Source organism: Gnatocerus cornutus, chromosome 7, assembly GCF_029298725.1.
Source record: "Gnatocerus cornutus isolate USDA-ARS CGAHR chromosome 7, icGnaCorn1.1, whole genome shotgun sequence".
NCBI classification, from domain to species: domain Eukaryota; kingdom Metazoa; phylum Arthropoda; class Insecta; order Coleoptera; family Tenebrionidae; genus Gnatocerus; species Gnatocerus cornutus.
Genome location: NC_142239.1, coordinates 10,253,714 through 10,270,818, shown reverse-complemented (window position 1 = coordinate 10,270,818; position 17,105 = coordinate 10,253,714). Strand labels below are relative to the sequence as shown.

The following is a 17,105-nucleotide window of genomic DNA, read 5'->3' as shown; positions in this document are numbered from 1 at the left end:
GCGTTGTGTAATCAATTTGTAAATAGTGACCTCGACTCCTGGCAAAGATTTATATAAAAAGAGGTAAATCCGAACAAGTCATCAGTTCGAAACTACCACAACCAAAAACCAAAGCTCCAAAATGAAAGTTTTAGTGATTCTTGTGTCCGCTTTTATAGCAGTAAACGCTGAGGTAAGACGAGATTAATCACGCACAATTCATTCAGTGAGTTTCAAACAGTTGGATCAAGAGTTCATCGACGAATTCGTCGCAAAAGTGAAATCTTTCGGTGAAGAGTGCATCAAAGAAGTCTCTGCTTCGAAAGGTAAGATTCAACATCTCTCTTTTATTACTAATAAAAAAATCAGTCGACATCGAGAGTCTATTGCAACACAAAGTACCGGAGAGCCACGAAGGGAAATGTTTACTCTTCTGCTTCCACAAACGTTTCCACATTGTGAGTATTCCCATGGAATTTTTGTTTGGCTCACTCTTAATTAATTTAGCAAAATGATGATGGTTCTCTTGATAAAGATGGAGTGATGAAAGCCATCGAGCCTTTGAAAGAAAAAGATGCGGGAGTTTACGATAAAGTTATGCAAGTCTACAATGCCTGCGAAGGAAGTTAGTATAAATACGGAATTGTTGATGGGAAAGTAACGGATTTGTTTCAGCTCCTTCCGATAGCGACCCTTGCCTGTATTCTGCTAATTTGGCAGAGTGTGCTGTTAAAGAAGGCAAGAAAGTAAGTTGATTTTTTCTGTTATGCATATAATTTTTTGTTTTTTCTTTTTTACAGTTGGGATTGGATGCACTCATTGTAGAAATTGATTTGTAATATTGAATAATTGTACTAAATAACTTGTAATCTCGTGATCTATGGTAATAAAGTGATGCAATTTAACTGGTGCTTTTCTGAAAATCCAAATAATTAGTTTAAACCATCTGAGACCAATAACAACCGACAAATTGAGTCAAAAAATGCATTTTTTGGGCCTTTTGGTACTCCCCCCTCCCAACGCCTGAAATATAGGCAACCAAATATACATACTTTTTGAATACGAGCTTTTTAAATCATTTCCGTAAAAACCCAATTAAATCGATTACGCTGCCTTAATTTTGCGCCATAAAAATTAATAATAAAAACTGAGTAAACTCACCCCAAATCCAAGTCGCCTTTGGTTGTCCGCCAGCATCAAGGTAGCAGGAAAAGTCACAAGAACTTGTGAGTTTCTGTTCACAAAACTCACTTCATTTGTCACAAAACTCACTTTAAGTTCAAACGAAATCTCTTTCGTCACAATAGTCCCAGGACTCCCCCTCCGAGCTCTTTTTTTATTTTGCCTCTAACCGGAAATTTTTGAGGTGCGCTCTCAACAGGTACCTAGAAAACACAACGAAATTAGTTGAAAACGGAGAAAATCACTTTGAATACACACAATACGTAATTTCCCCCATGAAAATCAAGAAAAATTGAAACGAGTCGCACTGATTTAACCAAGTCAGCCATTTTGATCAAAATCGTATTTTTTTGGGGTGGTGATCAAAGCTACCAACCTTACAATTTTTGAAGTTGGTACCTTCGCCTACTTTAAATTCGCGGGTTTTTTGATTTAACGCCAATTTAATGGCTTTTTTGAGCGTTACTAGACGTTGTTTTTCGACGAATTTACAAACAAAAAGATGAGGTTATGTTGCGACAAATCTAAATTTTGGCCAAACATCTTTGGCGATACTCCTGCAGAGAGTGAACACTAGCCGCTTATAAAATAATCTCTGCACTTAGTACAAGTCTGATATCGTCGCCTGAAATTAAAATAAATCCCCTAGTAAGCCCGAAATTGGGCTTCGCATCAGGAATCACCGAATCTAATAAGAGTAAAAAACGGAGCAGCGTGGAGAGCGCAATCAGGCATTAATTAATTATGATAGGGCGATCTAGGCAGAGCAAGGGAAAGAGTTAGGGTAATTGCAGCGATAACGACATATTTAGTCCAATCGCTATTGAAATGATAACGATAAGGTGGCTCAAAACCTCCTCTTTTACCTTGGACAGTTCGGCGGCTCATCCTCCAGCCCAATTGTGTCGTTTTATTGATAATAATAGAGTAAAGAAAGAGAGAACTTCCTCGCAAGTAAAAGGAAATTAACTCGAGAAGGTCGGAGTGTAAAGTGTTGAGGAAACCAGACATGTCCACTAAGCCCCACTCTGTTTGTCGCTTATTTAAGAGATTTAACTGATGCCGTCCGGAGCAAGAAAAGAACGGTCACTTAGAAGTTGGTTCTTTCATCAATATGCATGAAGATTCCCTCTTAAAACCCTTTGTCTTAGACCCTTTTTTTCAGCTTATAAATTTCCTCAAATATTTATTGGTGACAGTTACCCCCTCAATAACCTTCATGTATAATTTATCACGACAGAACCTCCTTTGCCAATTTTTATTTATAAAGCAAATGAAAGATGCCATTGTTTTTGTTTGTTTTTGTTCTGCTACAGCTGAAGGGCGCAAGCTAATTTGGCAGCGATTGTCTAATGACTAATTAGGCTAAGGAGCTTATCCAATACACGTACATCCCTTAGAAAACGAGTTAAAAAGTCATTTCGCTTGACCGCACACGTTAGATCAATTTCATTGAAATTTCACGTAATGCAGTATAATTTATGGCCCGAGTCTTAAAGCGCCGCGCCGCTCTTTCAATAGCCTCAAATCGCCTATAATTTTATAAATGGATGCATTTATTAAAAGTGCATTGAATTAACGCCGCGCCTTTGCATCTCTCCCGCGATATTCCGAAAATGTATTAAAAAAGTACGAGCCTTGCCAGTAAATTATGATTACAGCGAAATTATGATGATACATCATACTTTACGAAAATATTATTTGGGTAGGTGGTTCTGACAATTGTGGGCTGGCAGCACGCAAAATGACAATTAAGTAAAGGGGTGGAATCGTTACATGTCTCTTTTAGTCATCGTTAAATCGTTAGCGAAAAACACAGTCAAAAATTTCGTTTCCCAGCGCGCGTTAAATTCTTCGAATAAAAATTGGCCGACGATGTGAAATCCGGAATCAATTGAATTGTAAAAAGGATCGCGTCCTGAAAGGTCTCTAAATGAATTTCCACGCCGAATATTATATGGTCCAGAGCGCCGCCGTAATGTCTATGCAAATTTCAAGTGCACGCCTATTAACATACATAAGTTCATTGTGACAGGGCGGCCACCGAGACTCTGTAATTGTTTCAGCCCGCAAAACGGACATGAGCTTTTATATAGGGCTCTTGCAAACATATCAATGGAAGCACGCGCCGACCCAAAACGTAAAATACAACTTAATCTGGGTATTTAAACGGGGGCTGATTAAATTTATTTGCACGGTTGGCGGTTACATTCAAAATCGCAGTTTTATCGAGGTAGACCTGATAGCAACTTGTCGAAATATGTCGGGGCGCATCTAGATAAGGGTCGGGGTTATATTTTATAGGTGCTAGAGAACAGATCTACCTTTAAAACACGAATTTCGCCCGGCGCATCCACCATTTTTGACATCGTCAAACTGCCGCTTATATCTGTTTTAAAACAGTGGAGCTTTGAATTGCTGTTTCTTGTTTAAAGGAAAAAACTCTAATTTAATAGGCTATTTGCATTATTTTATTTTATCGCTAAAATTAACCGACTTATGGCGGCGCATAAATAAAAGTTTTGAATTTTTTACTCAACAAAAATTTCCAAAACTTGTAATTTTGGTTCTACAATTTTGTAATTTAGTACACTAAATCCCCAATTAGTAAGAAAAAAGTCCATCAAATTTCACTGTTTTATCGTTAAAATTGTCCGATTTACGGCGTATAAACGACTGTTTAAAAGTTTTTGCACATCCTAGAAAATAAAAGATCCCAAAACTTGTAATTTTTGTTCAAAAATGTTGTAATCTATATAGTACACTAAATCCCCAATTAGTAAGGAACAAGTCCACCAAATTTCACTGTTTTATAGTTAAAATTGTCCGATTTACGGCGCATAAACCAAAACTTTGAATTTTTTGCTCATTCTAAAAAATTAAAAAATCCTAAAATTTGTACTTTTAATTCCAAAATTTTGTAATTAGTTAGTAAGATACAAGTCCACCCAATTTCACTGTTTTATCGTTAAAATTGTCCGATTTACGGCGTATAAACAAAAACTTTGAATTTTTTGCTCGTCCTAGAAAATAAAAAATCCCAAAATTTGTAATTTGTTACACTAAATCCCCAGTTCGTAAAAAACATGTGTACTAAATTTCACTGTTTTATGGTTAAAATTGTCCGATTTACGGCGTATAAACTACAATTTTAATTTTTTGCTCATTCTAGAAAATAAAAATTCCCAAAATTTTGTAATTTGTTACACTAAATCCCCAGTTAGTAAAAAACATGTCCACTAAATGTCACTGTTTTATCGTTAAAATTGTCCGATTTGCGGCGTATAAACGACAATTTTAATTTTTGCTCATTCTAGAAAATAAAAAATCCCAAAAGTTGTAATTTTAGTTCCAAAATTTTGTAATTTTGTACACTAAATCCCCAATTAGTAAGGAACAAGTCCACCAAATTTCACTGTTTGATCGTTGAAATTGTCCGAATTACGGCGTTTGAAAACAAAAACTTTGAATTTTTTGCTCATTCTAAAAAATAAAAAAAAATAAAATTTGTACTTTGAATTCCAAAATTTTGTAATTAGTTAGTTATAAATAAGTCCACCAAATTTCACTGTTTTATCGTTAAAATTGTCGGATTTACGGCGCATAAACGACTATTTTAAATTTTTTGCTTATCCTAGAAAATAAAAAATCCCAAAATTTGTAATTTTAATTCCAGAATTTTGTAATTTGTTACACTAAATCAGTTAGTAAACCAGTTAGTAAAAAACACGTGTACTAAATTTCACTGTTTTATCGTTAAAATTGTCCGATTTACGGCGTATAAACGACAATTTTAATTTTTTGCTCATTCTAGAAAATAAAAATTCCCAAAAGTTGTAATTTTTGTTCCAAAATTGTGTAATTTTGTACACTAAATCCCCAACTAGAAAGGAACAAGTCCACCAAATTTCACTGTTTGATCGTTGAAATTGTCCGAATTACGGCGTATAAACAAAAACTTTGAATTTTTTGCTCATTCTAAAAAATATTTTTTTTTTTAAATTTGTACTTTCAATTCCAAAATTTTGTAATTAGGTAGTAAGAAACAAGTCCACCAAATTTCAGTGTTTTATCGTTAAAATTGTCCGTTTTACTGCGCATAAACGACTATTTTAATTTTTTTGCTCATCCTAGAAAATAAAAAATCCCAAAATTTGTAATTTTAATTCCAAAATTTTGTAATTTGTTACACTATATCCCCAGTTAGTAAAAAACATGTGTACTAAATTTCACTGTTTTATCGTTAAAATTGTCCGATTTACGGCGTATAAACGACAATTTTAATTTTTTGCTCATTCTAGAAAATAAAATTCCCAAAATTTTGTAATTTAGTACACTATATCTCCAATTAGTAAGAAACAAGTCCACCAAATTTCCTGTTTTATCGTTAAAATTGTCCGATTTACGGCGTATAAACAAAAATTTGGAATTTTTTGCTCATCTTAGAAATGCTAATCGTTGTTTTAAAACACGTTCCTCCACAGAATAAGACAATTTTAATCGGATTAGCCTAATCGATTATAGATTTACCTTTGCAGTCTCTTGGAGTTAATACCCGAGTTTTTGTTTCCCGTTTTTGCCAGCGTACAAGACGGAAGATGCTTTATTTTGTTACTGAATATTACAGGAGATGTTTTGCATAGAAATAGATCATCAAATTAGACTTTCAAAACAAGTCGCAGAGGTAAGTTTCCCGAGCTGAGATAGATGTAAGTCTCGGCTAAAATTGAACGTTCTGTTGAAATATCGAGCGAGTAACATAATTTCGTTAATATTACATGAAAAATGATCACGAAGGTGGTAATAATAATAGTGTGGTGGTGTTGGCCCCTGAACTTTCCATCGTTAATAAATGAGTGTTTCTATTTTTGTGCAGATTAATTGGCGATGGAAAGTTCTCAAGTTTCTTTGTTTAGCGGGAGCAGACCGCCTTTTCTCTAGTTTCTACGAGACGTCGCTAAAATTTCCCTTAGGATCGACTGGGAGCTTAACCAAATACCGTATTTTATATCATATTTAAACAACGTCGTTGGTAATAGAAAATCTCGACTCCCCAAACATTATTATTTACTCAAAGTGCTTTCTTGAGTAATTAATGGACGACGGATTATTGTGAAATGTTTAGAGGCATTGCACATCCAGAATTTTATAGCTTTCTGCCGCAGAGCAATAAAAGCATTGTTTCGAAATCACTTCTTGTTTCTGTTCAAGAAGCGTTAAGCTCTCACAAAAGGGAATACAAGTGCTGCCACTCCAAGTCTATTGGAATTTCTCGTCATTCTTAATTTATTACACGAAATTGTCTCTTTAAAAACAAATGTTTTCGTATTATAATCCAATCAACATTTGTGTTATTTTCGGGCAAATGCAATCACAATGCAATAACGTAACTTTGCAAACTTGGTGCTAAACAGTCGACCAGAAATTTGATTTACTCGCACAGCAAATAATTAGAGAGTGGCATTTGTAATGTAATTTTAGAGGGAAACACTCGACTTTAATAACAATCTCGGCACAGGTACCAAAAAGAGACCTGATTTCAAAGCTTTGAAGGCATGATGCAATTTATCTAAACCATCGGAACATCAAAGGTTTTATTAAATGCCGGGATCAGACACGACACTGATATCAAAAGTAAGAAATCAAAAAAGAGAGCCGTGGGAATTACCGAAACAAACCTGAACTCTACATGACCAATCGAAATAAAATTCGTTCTCTTGTAGATTTTAATACTGAGGGCCGATTTCACCACCCACTTAAACTAAGATTAGTTTCCTTTAAACGTAGATCAACATAAAATATAAAACCAGTTAACAATTTAAAACTGAGATTTATGAATTGGCAATTTTTGATATTTGTACTTTTAACAAAATTGAGAAAAAAGGGGTGATTTTTGGCGATTCCAGTAAGAGTGAGACTGAATTCCACAATTATTGGTCTGTCTAATTCAAAAAATGTCCAATTCACACAACAAAATAGAAAATTTAATGAAAAATTTTCCAATTTTTCTCTGATCCTGGAATAAACATTTTTAATTTTTCGCCCTGTACAGTTGGAATTCCACAATTTGGTCTGTCTAAATCCCAGATCTAAACTAATAAATTCTGAAAATTTGGACTCTCTAATTCAAAAAATGTCCAATTCACACAACAAAATAGAAAGTTTAATGAAAAAATTGCCATTTTTTCTCTGACCCTGAAATAAATATTTTAATTTTTCGCCCTGTGGAGTTGGAATTTTACAATTTGGTCTGTCTAAATCACTGATTTAAACTAATAAATTCTGAAAATTTGGACTCTCTAATTCAAAAAATGTCCAATTCACACAACAAAATAGAAAGTTTAATGAAAAAATTGCCAATTTTTTTCTGAGCCTGAAATAAATATTTTAATTTTTCGCCCTGTGGAGTTGGAATTTTACAATTTGGTCTGTCTAAATCACTGATTTAAATCACTGATTTAAACTAATAAATTCTGAAAATTTGGATTCTCTAATTCAAAAAATGTCCAATTCACACAACAAAATAGAAAATTTAATGAAAAATTTTCCAATTTTTCTCTGATCCTGGAATAAACATTTTTAATTTTTCGCCCTGTACAGTTGGAATTCCACAATTTGGTCTGTCTAAATCACAGATCTAAACTAATAAATTCTGAAAATTTGGACTCTCTAATTCAAAAAATGTCCAATTCACACAACAAAATAGAAAGTTTAATGAAAAAATTGCCAATTTTTCTCTGATCCTGGAATAAACATTTTTAATTTTTCGCCCTGTACAGTTGGAATTCCACAATTTGGTCTGTCTAAATCAGAGATCTAAACTAATACATTCAAAAAATTCTCTATGGTTCAAAAAATATCCAATTTACAGAACAAAATAAAAAAGTTTAATGAAAAAATTGCCAATTTCTTCCTGATCCTTAAATAAATATTTTTTAATTTTCACCCTGTAGAGTTAGAATTCCACAATGTGGACTGTCTAAATCAAAAATTTAAACTAATAAATTCTGAAAATTTCGATTCCTAATTCAAAAAATGTCCAATTTACACAACAAAATACAAAATTTAATGGAACAATAGCCAATTTGTCTCTGATCCTGGAATAAATATTTGAAATTTTTCGCCCTGTAGAGTTGGAATTCCACAATTTGGTATGTCTAAATCAGAAATCTGAACTAATAAATTCTGAAAATTTGGACTCTCTAATTCAAAAAATGTCCAATTCACACAACAAAATAGAAAGTTTAATGAAAAAATTGCCAATTTGTCTCTGATCTTGGAACAAATATTTCAAAATTAAATCAACATTTAAACCCTATTGTTTCTAGTGAGTATTTCACTTTTCTTAAGATTTTGTAAAGGTTCTTGGGCAATGGCAAAGGCGAAAATAATAGAGTAATAGTCTGCCATAGTGACAATAATTTGCTGCATTGTCAATGTTCCTTTTGTCTTGATCGCAGTTTTATAAATCTCGGCGATTTTCTTGGTGAAATAAGAACAAACAAAACTGAGTTTAAAATCACCAGTTAAACTAAACTCAGTTTATTAAAACTACAGTTAAACGCTAGTTGGTAAAATCGGCCTTTAATCGAGCTTACACGTTGTAATACTTGTTAATATTATGTAAAATCTCGTGTTGAACAAGCTCGCGACAATACAGTTTCACTTTGGCGCGGTTTTATTTTTCATGTTTACCGCAATCAAGTTCTATTAAGAATTGTTCCACTCTCTTTTTGAGGAGTAAAACTTTAGATTTGATTTAATTTAGTCGCAATCAAACTTCGTTTGAAATTTCTGGATGGAAATTACGTTATTGATTCCGGTTTTGTTGCACTTGTCTATGCTTTTAGGAAAATTAAATTCGAACGCTCATAAACTGCTTCTTTCGGAAATTTGTCGTTTTGAAAACAGAGCGGAATATTTAATAACTTTGAAAGTTTATTGTTTAAAGAAGATGCAACATCCATCGCCCACTCACGCCATAAATAGGTAAACTCCCGATCAATATGAGTACTTTTTTTCTCCGCGTACTTAATAATTTACGAAGAGTTTATTCTTTTTTTAGACCTTGACCCATCTACTCTTAAATAGTTATAAATCCTCTTTTTAATTTTTTTTCCGGCGCCGCCCCCGAGTGAAATTGTTGCCTCCGATGGTTCGTTAGGGTTGAAGAGGAGTGCGAGGGGTCTGTCACGCTACCTGTTGGTCTACTCTCGAGGTCTCTCCGTATTGATCTGCTTGCACACTGACGTGCAAAGGTTACATGGCTTACTTTACTTGGTGCTTCTGGATTTTCCTATCCATACTGTTTGATATTGATGTCTTGTCACCGCCCTCTGGAGCAAACCTTGGAGATTTTCTTTTTCAATTACCTTCACATTGTGATTCGAATCCGTTATTAATAGGGAAAGACGACAGTTCCGAATGGGATTCTTACAAGACGTCCCGTGAAATTTTAAACAGGTGGTATCAATCAAAAGGAGGCGGTTAATATTTCATTGTACAACGAGACACGATAAGTGTTGCTTTTTAAATGTCGAGACGTAATTAGCTCTGGATAAAATGGCATTAGAGTGATGAAGTGTTAATATTGAATGGCTTTGTTGCAGGAAATGTTACTTTCGTGAAGGAATATTTAAATACCGAGACGTCAATTTCAAAATCAACTCTTCAATTAACTATTTTTGAGTCGTGTATCAACTCTACCAAAGTGCAAAAGTGTAGAGCAAAAGATGGAAAGTTTAGAAAGTTTTATTTTGAAGATGCATCAAAAATTTTGGCCATCCTTCGTTAAAATTCGTAATTTTGGTAATTTTAGTGCCACAGCTATGAAATTTATAGAAGTTACTATTTTTGAGTCGTGTACCAACTCTACCAAATAGGCTACCGGACACCAGAAAAATGGATGCATTTTATTATGTTTATGAGTTACGTATACGCATGAATCAATTACCAAACAGATTTTTTGTTCTCCAAAGGTCGGAATTATTAGCTAAATATTCGTTTGAAATCCAGCTTTTCTATGCATATGAATTGAGAAAACGCATACGTCAACGGAATGTTGCATTGTTGAGAGTGAGATAGAGTTTCGTTATGATTCCTAACTGGTTTCCGATTTATAGCACACTTGCGTCAACCAATCAGAAGTTTTGTTTTCATAAGTCAGCTCAGGAGTCATTTGCACCGAACGTCATCTGTCCATTTTCGCTTTTCGATTATTGCAGCACTAAAAGTAAGAAAGATACAAAAACTACAGCAATCCACGTTCTGCACACACATTTTATGCATTCATAACCTCAATTAAAACTGAACTTCATCGTTTTCACGAATGATCTCGGCATACCTATAGCCAATAGGCGTCGACTAAGAAGTTGTTACGTCACCAAGGCGCGTGTTTGAAACTATCCATTTTTTAAATAATTTTTTTTGGTATAAATAAAGTGCGCAAAAAAATGGGCAGATTAATTTTTTTAAATAAAATGGAAACAGTCCGGTAGCCTATTGCAAAATTATAGAGCAAAAGGCACCAATTTTAGAAAGTTTTACATTGAAGACGACACAAAAATCTCAGTCATCCTTGGCTAAAATTCGGAATTTTAGTAATTTTAGTGCTACAATTATAAAATTTGAAGAAATCACTATTTTTAAATTGTCTACCAACTCTACAAATTTTAAAAATTGTAAAGCAAAAAACACCAATTTTAGAAATTTTTATTTAGAAAATGACCCAAAAATCTCAGTCATCTTTCGCTAAATTTCGTAATTTTGGTAATTTTAGCGCCACAGCTATGAAATTTAAGGAAGTTACTATTTTTGAGACGTGCACCAACTCTACCAAATGGCAAAAATGTAAAGCAAAAGTCACTAGTTTTAGAAAGTTCTACTTTGAAGACAACTCAAAAATCTCATGCGTCCTTGGCCAAAATTCGTAATTTTGGTAATTTTAGTGCTACAATTATGAAATTTAGAGAAGTTACTAGTTATGAGTCGTGTACTAACTCGACCAAATTGAAAAAATGTAGAACTAAAAACACTAATTTTAGAAATTTTTACTTTGAAAACGACCCAAAAATCTCATCCATCTTTCGCTGAATTTCGTAATTTTGGTAATTTTAGCGCTACAGCTATGAAATTTAGAGCAGTTACAATTTTTAAGTCGTGTATTAACTCTACCAAATTTCAAAATTGTAAAGCAAAAGACACTAATTTTAGAAATTTTTATTTAGAAAACGACCCAAAAATCTCAGTCATCTTTTGCTAAATGTCGTAATTTTGGTAATTATAGTGGCACAGCTATGAAATTTGAGGAAGTTACTACTTTTGAGACGTGTAGCAACTCTAGCAAATTGCAAAAATGTAAAGCAAAAGTCACCAATTTTAGAAAGTTTTACTTTGAAGACGACCCAAAAATCTCATGCGTTCTTTGCTAAAATTCGTAATTTTGGTAATTTTAGTGCTACAATTATGAAATTTGGGGAAGTTACTAACTTTGAATCGTGTACCAACTCTGCCAAATTGCAAAACTGTAGAGCAAAAGACACCAATTTTAGAAATTTTTATTTTAAAAACGACCCAAAAATTTCAGTATTCGTTCGCTAAAATTCCTAATTTTGCTTATTTTGGTGTCACAGCTATGAAATTTGGAGAAGTTACTATCTTTAAGTCGTGTACCAACTCTACCAAATTTCAAAATGGTAGAGCAAAAAACACCAATTTTAGAAATTTTTATTTTAAAAACGGATCAAAAATTTCATGTGTCCTTCACTAAAATTCATAATTTTGGTAATTTTAATGCCACTGCTATAAAATTTGGGGAAATTACTATTTTTGAGTCGTGTACCAACTATACGAAATTGCAAAATTGTAGAGCAAAAGACACCAATTTTAGAAATTTTTATTTTGAAGACGAACCAAAAATTTCAGTCATCCTTTGCTAAAATTCGTAATTTTGCTAGTTTTAGTGCCACAGCCACAGCTATGAAATTTGGAGATGTTACTATTTTAATCGTATATTAACTCTACCAAACTCTTCTGTTATTGACAAGATAGAACTAGTTTCTGATTAGTACTAAAAAAGAGACGAGCTCGGTTCAAACTAATTAATAAAACGCTCATTTCCATTGCACTTATCGATTCCTATTGACACTCCCTCAAGCTTCTTTTCTTAGCCCCAAAGCACGCACTTTGTAGTTTTATCGAATCTTCGAGTTTGCAGATCAGTGAAAATAAACTCCAACGATTTCACCGTTTGCTTTGACGTATTTAAATTGTAAAACAGCCAGAAAAATGCCCCCGAAATCCGCCCTGTTTACACTCCACTATATCACCGATTTTATTAAAGTGGTGGTGTTAAGAGTTTTTTTATTTGTCTAGATAAATTCCGAGTCGGGTCATTTTTTGTCGCTTCAGCACTCCCATTCGATCGATTTTTTTTTCAATGGAAACAGTTTTCTCTTCGTTTTTATTTCCTGTTTATGTAATGGCCGAGTTTGGGAAGAAAGTGGCCGGAACCCCAAAACTTGTCTCTGGCGATTTGATAAACAGCTCTCTTGTCGATCACGTGAAACGATCACGCGACGATGAAGTTCTAAACTAATTTTAGGGAGAAACTGACCTCCATTTTGTACTAAGTGGAGCTTTGTAATTGCTGTTTCTTGTTTAAGGGAAAAAACTTGGCAGTAGTTTAGAGTAAACTAAATGGAGTTTAGTGGAGTTCTAATTTAATAGGCTGTTTGCATTATTTATCATTTTATCGCTAAAATTGACGCTACGGCGCATAAATAAAAATTTTAAATTTTTTGCCTAGCCTAAAAAATTAAAATTCCCAAAATTTTGTAATTTGTTACACGAAATAAAGAACAAGTCCACCAAATTTCACTGTTTTATCGTTAAAATTGTCCGATTTACGGAGCATAAACAAAACCTTTGAATTTTTTGCTCAACCCAGAAAATTAAAATTTCCAAAATTTGTAATTTTTGCTCCAAAATTTTACAATTTGGGAGACTAAATCCCCTCTTGGGAAAAACAAGTCCATCAAATTTCACTGCTTTATCGTTAAAATTGTCCGATTTACTGCGTATAAACAAATATTTTGAATTTTTTGCTTATCCTAGAAATTTTGTTTATTCACAAAATTTGTAATTTTTGTTCTAAAATTTTGTAATTTAGTACACTAAATCCTCAATTCGGAAAACACAAGTCCACCAAATTTAATTGTCTTATCGTAAAAATTGTCCAATTTATTAAGCATAAACAAAACATTTGAATTTTTCGCACATCTTAAAAAAAAAATTCTAAAATTTGCCTATTAATATTATTTAAATTTGTCTATTAATATTACTTATATTGCATTTAAAATGGAGTCAGACGGAAATATTTTGATAAGAAAAAGTGCAAATGTGAAGCTACATAAAGGGTGAAGTATCTATTAACGGAATTAAAAGTTCCAAGGTTTCAAAATTCAATTTCTCTTGCATATTTTTGCATTTTTTAAATTTTCGCTCTGTATTAATGACTGAGGTTTCTTTCCTTAAGCTCTCATATTTTGAATTTTCCACAAGATTCTTTTTAATTAGTTTCCCAAGTCATCCTCAGATTGTCTGGTTTTCACCTTTTGACCTCATTTTGAAAAATTAATGTTCTTGCAAGTAGCGCTAATTTATTAACGACGTTTCGATTTCAGATTAAAACGAATGAAAACTGCGCTCTTTTCCATAGTGAGACGTGGAATTTCGCAAACATTCTTCCCTCGTTTGTGTCAGTCCAATCGTTTAAAGACTTGCTTTAAAAATAAATTAGCTGCACTGATAAGCTCTGGAATTTACAGCCGACAGTATTAACTTGCATGCCAGATAGGTATTGAGATTCTCCTCAAACTGGGTAAATTTATTGTCTTTCAGACGCCGCTATGTCAACGCCAGACCGAACGATCGATACCACATCACTTGAAACGCGACTTCCATTTAATAATTAAAGGGTTATAGAATCGAAATGAATAATAATGGAGAGTTTTTAATTCGAATCTAAAATGGAAATAGACTCCAAAGATCGATTGATATTAAAGTGTGCATTACAATTATTTAGGAATGAATAACCGCCTAGTCTTAGCATTTAATGGCTCAAAAACAACTGTTAAATCCAAGTATCAGGAGTCATTATAACGCACCAGCGCAGGATTTGTAAATTCAACGATCTCAACCCATTAATTAGTTCCTCAATTTAAAGCTTCTCTCCCTCTGAAGCATTTATTTCCGTTCACGTCAAGCTTGTACCTCGGCCAACTTTACAAACTGATTTTAAGTAGGGAAGAGGGGGCGTAACTCGTTTAGGTGCGGTGCTAGTGGTGGATGTGTGTCGAATGCGTTAGGTCGATGCCGAAACTGCTTAGCTCTGGTGCCCGGGAACTTCTGTTCTAGCTCGTTAGATTTAAAACAATCGCGGAAATACAAGGGATGCGAGCTTAATCCCGTCTTTTGATGGGCTTCGGGCGACCAAGGATGTATTGATTGTAATTGACTAACGCCAGAATTTAACTGGATTAATCGGGTTGGACACGATGTTGCACTTGAACGAGTTAATTTTGCCACCGCAGGCACAAATCACCGAAGAGGCAATTGCTTTTTTAGGCGAAGGCGATCAAGGATTTGTTGCAATAATAATGCGATTATCAACAAATATATCGATGGGGGTTTGTTGTTTTAATCGAGGATTTCCATTTCACACTTGAACGGATTTTTGACTTTTTATGCTTGGCCAATCGCTCAAATTATGAGTGAATAAAATACGAATTAAATTGGGGCAATTGTAGAGCAAAAGACACCAATTTTAGAAATTTTCATTTTGAAGACAAAAATGCCAGTCATCTTTTCTTGTTTTTGTTATTGTAATCACAACAGTTTTTATAACAAAAAACACACCGAAACACCCAACTCGATCGTGACTTTTCATTTATTGGTTAGACGTCCAAAACCCTGTTGTTTATTGGCTGTTGATGGCATGATAACAAAAAACAAGAGTAGAAGTACTTAACAATATTTATAAAAGGAGTAAAAGCGACCACACGTTAACTCAATAGCTAACTCAACTTCCGCGGATTTAAAACGAATTTTATCTTAATTATCCACACACTTAATTAGATCCACGAAAATGTTATAACTCTCCGTCCCTTTTAGTAATTTGGTAACGTTAAACTTATCTCCTGTTTGTCACGCTTGCACTGTTTGCTTTGTAAACCCCTAAAATTTTCTCCTACTGTTAAAACCATGCTGCCTCCCGGCAGCTCTCCACATGTGTAACCAAGTTATACCAACATAAAGGATTTGTTTGAAACCTCGTTGTACTGCTTTTGAAAGCTGCACTTAAATCCACAATAACGGATGCACGTATGTAATCAATTATACGACCACTGTGAGCTTGTTTGCATTCGCCTGTTCGCACTAATTTCTGTTTTATTCGCTCACTCTTGGAATTTTAATAAATCGTCAAAATAAAAACGCCACTTTGGTTGTTCAAGAGCAAATAAAAAAAACTGATGGAAATTAGCGCGAGGATCCACTCGTTGGCAGTTTGCTTCACACGGTCCAGCCATCATCAGCGAACGTTACAAGAATAAACGACGTTTTCGGCATTTACTGAGGAAACATAAACAGTTGGTATTGCCCAAATCACCTAATCAGTTCCTTATCTTGGCCAGCGGTGGTAGTTTCTAACTTTGCGTCGCCGAAATTTCGCTTGAAAAGGAGCCCTCATATTGGAGACCGATAATGGAAAACGTGATGTTTTCTTTACGATTCTCGGGTGAAACGACCATCGCCAAAAGGAATTATCAACGTTCGAAATTAGTTGAAAAGGCGGGAAATAAAAAACGATCGGCGTGCCTAATCTCTTCGGGTTTTATTCCTGTTAAACTCAATGTAATGGAAGAATTGGTTCTATTTCAAGCGAGGTAATACGAGTGTGACGTTTTATTTCAAGGCACAGGTGTTGGGAAGAGAAACAAGTACAGTTGTACCACGTTATTACAACGAAGTAGCATTGAGAACTTTAATGAGAAACTCGAGATCTTTATAAGGTGCGTTTGTCAGGAACACAAATAGTTATTCCCTCTGTGTATGGAGTTTCTCAGATTAAATTGTTTGTGAGATGTGAATTGAATTAGGAATGTCACACACGCCCCAATTTAATTCGTCTTTTATTTACTCATAATTTGAGCGACTGGCTAAGCATAAAATGATGAAAATCCGTTCAAGTGCGAAATGAAAAGCCTCGATTAAAACAACAAACCCCTATCATTTTGGGTCGTCTTCAAAATAAAAGTTTCTAAAATTGTCATTTTTGGTTCTACAATTTTGCAATTTAGCAGAATTAATATACGTCCCAAAAACAGTAACTTCCCTAAATTTTATTAATATAGCACTAAAATTATCAAAATTACGAATTTTGGTGGAGAAACTCGGATGTTTTTCGAAATCTCAGAATACAAAATTTCTAAAATGTGTCTTTTGCTTCACAATTTTGCAATTTGGCGGAATTATTATACGATTCAAAAATAATAACTTCCCCTAAATTCATTGCAATAGCACTAAAATTACTATAATTACGAGCTTTAGTGGAAGATTTCAGAAATTTTTGGTTCGTTTTAAAAATAAAAATTTCTAAAAGTAGTGTCTTTTGTGCTACGACTTTTCATTTTAGTAGAGTTAATTTACGACTCAAAAATAGAAACTTTCCCAAATTGCATTACTATAGCACTAAAATTACTAAAATTACGAATATTGGTGGAAGAACTCGATTTTCAGGAATTAAAATTTGTAAAATTTGTGTTTTTTGTTTCACAATTTTGCAATTTGGAAAAGTTAATACGACTCAAAAATAGTAACTTCTACAAATTTCATTGCTATAGCACTAAAATTACCAAAATTACGAATTTTAGCGCAGATTTTTG

The 17,105-nt window shown here is 33.7% G+C and overlaps 2 protein-coding genes and 1 long non-coding RNA gene across 4 annotated transcripts in view; 2 read left to right on the top strand and 1 right to left on the bottom strand.

Moving 5' to 3' along the window:
• LOC148170850 (uncharacterized) overlaps positions 1-17,105 on the top strand; it is a 120,696-nt gene that overhangs the window by 17,729 nt on the left and 85,862 nt on the right. The gene's annotated exons all lie outside the window — the stretch shown is intronic.
• LOC148170851 (uncharacterized) overlaps positions 1-17,105 on the bottom strand; it is a 128,573-nt gene that overhangs the window by 34,470 nt on the left and 76,998 nt on the right. The window contains exon 3 of the long non-coding RNA XR_015770418.1: positions 1,141-1,364. This is a non-coding gene — a long non-coding RNA (uncharacterized LOC148170851). The remainder of the gene's footprint in view (positions 1-1,140; positions 1,365-17,105) is intronic.
• On the top strand, positions 62-825 carry LOC148170852 (general odorant-binding protein 19d-like). The gene is made up of 6 exons (XM_088041509.1): positions 62-172; positions 221-305; positions 349-437; positions 487-604; positions 655-725; positions 780-825. The coding sequence occupies exons 1-6, from the start codon at positions 122-124 to the stop codon at positions 816-818; spliced, it is 453 nt and encodes a 150-aa protein (XP_087897635.1). The 5' UTR covers positions 62-121; the 3' UTR covers positions 819-825.

Coding starts and splice junctions, on each gene's coding strand:
- LOC148170852 (XM_088041509.1), top strand. CDS start 122: ATGAAAGTTTTAGTGATTCTTGTGTCCGCTTTTATAGCAGTAAACGCT. Junction 438..486: donor TCCACAAACGTTTCCACATT/GTGAGTATTCCC, acceptor TAATTAATTTAG/CAAAATGATGATGGTTCTCT. Junction 605..654: donor CTACAATGCCTGCGAAGGAA/GTTAGTATAAAT, acceptor GATTTGTTTCAG/CTCCTTCCGATAGCGACCCT.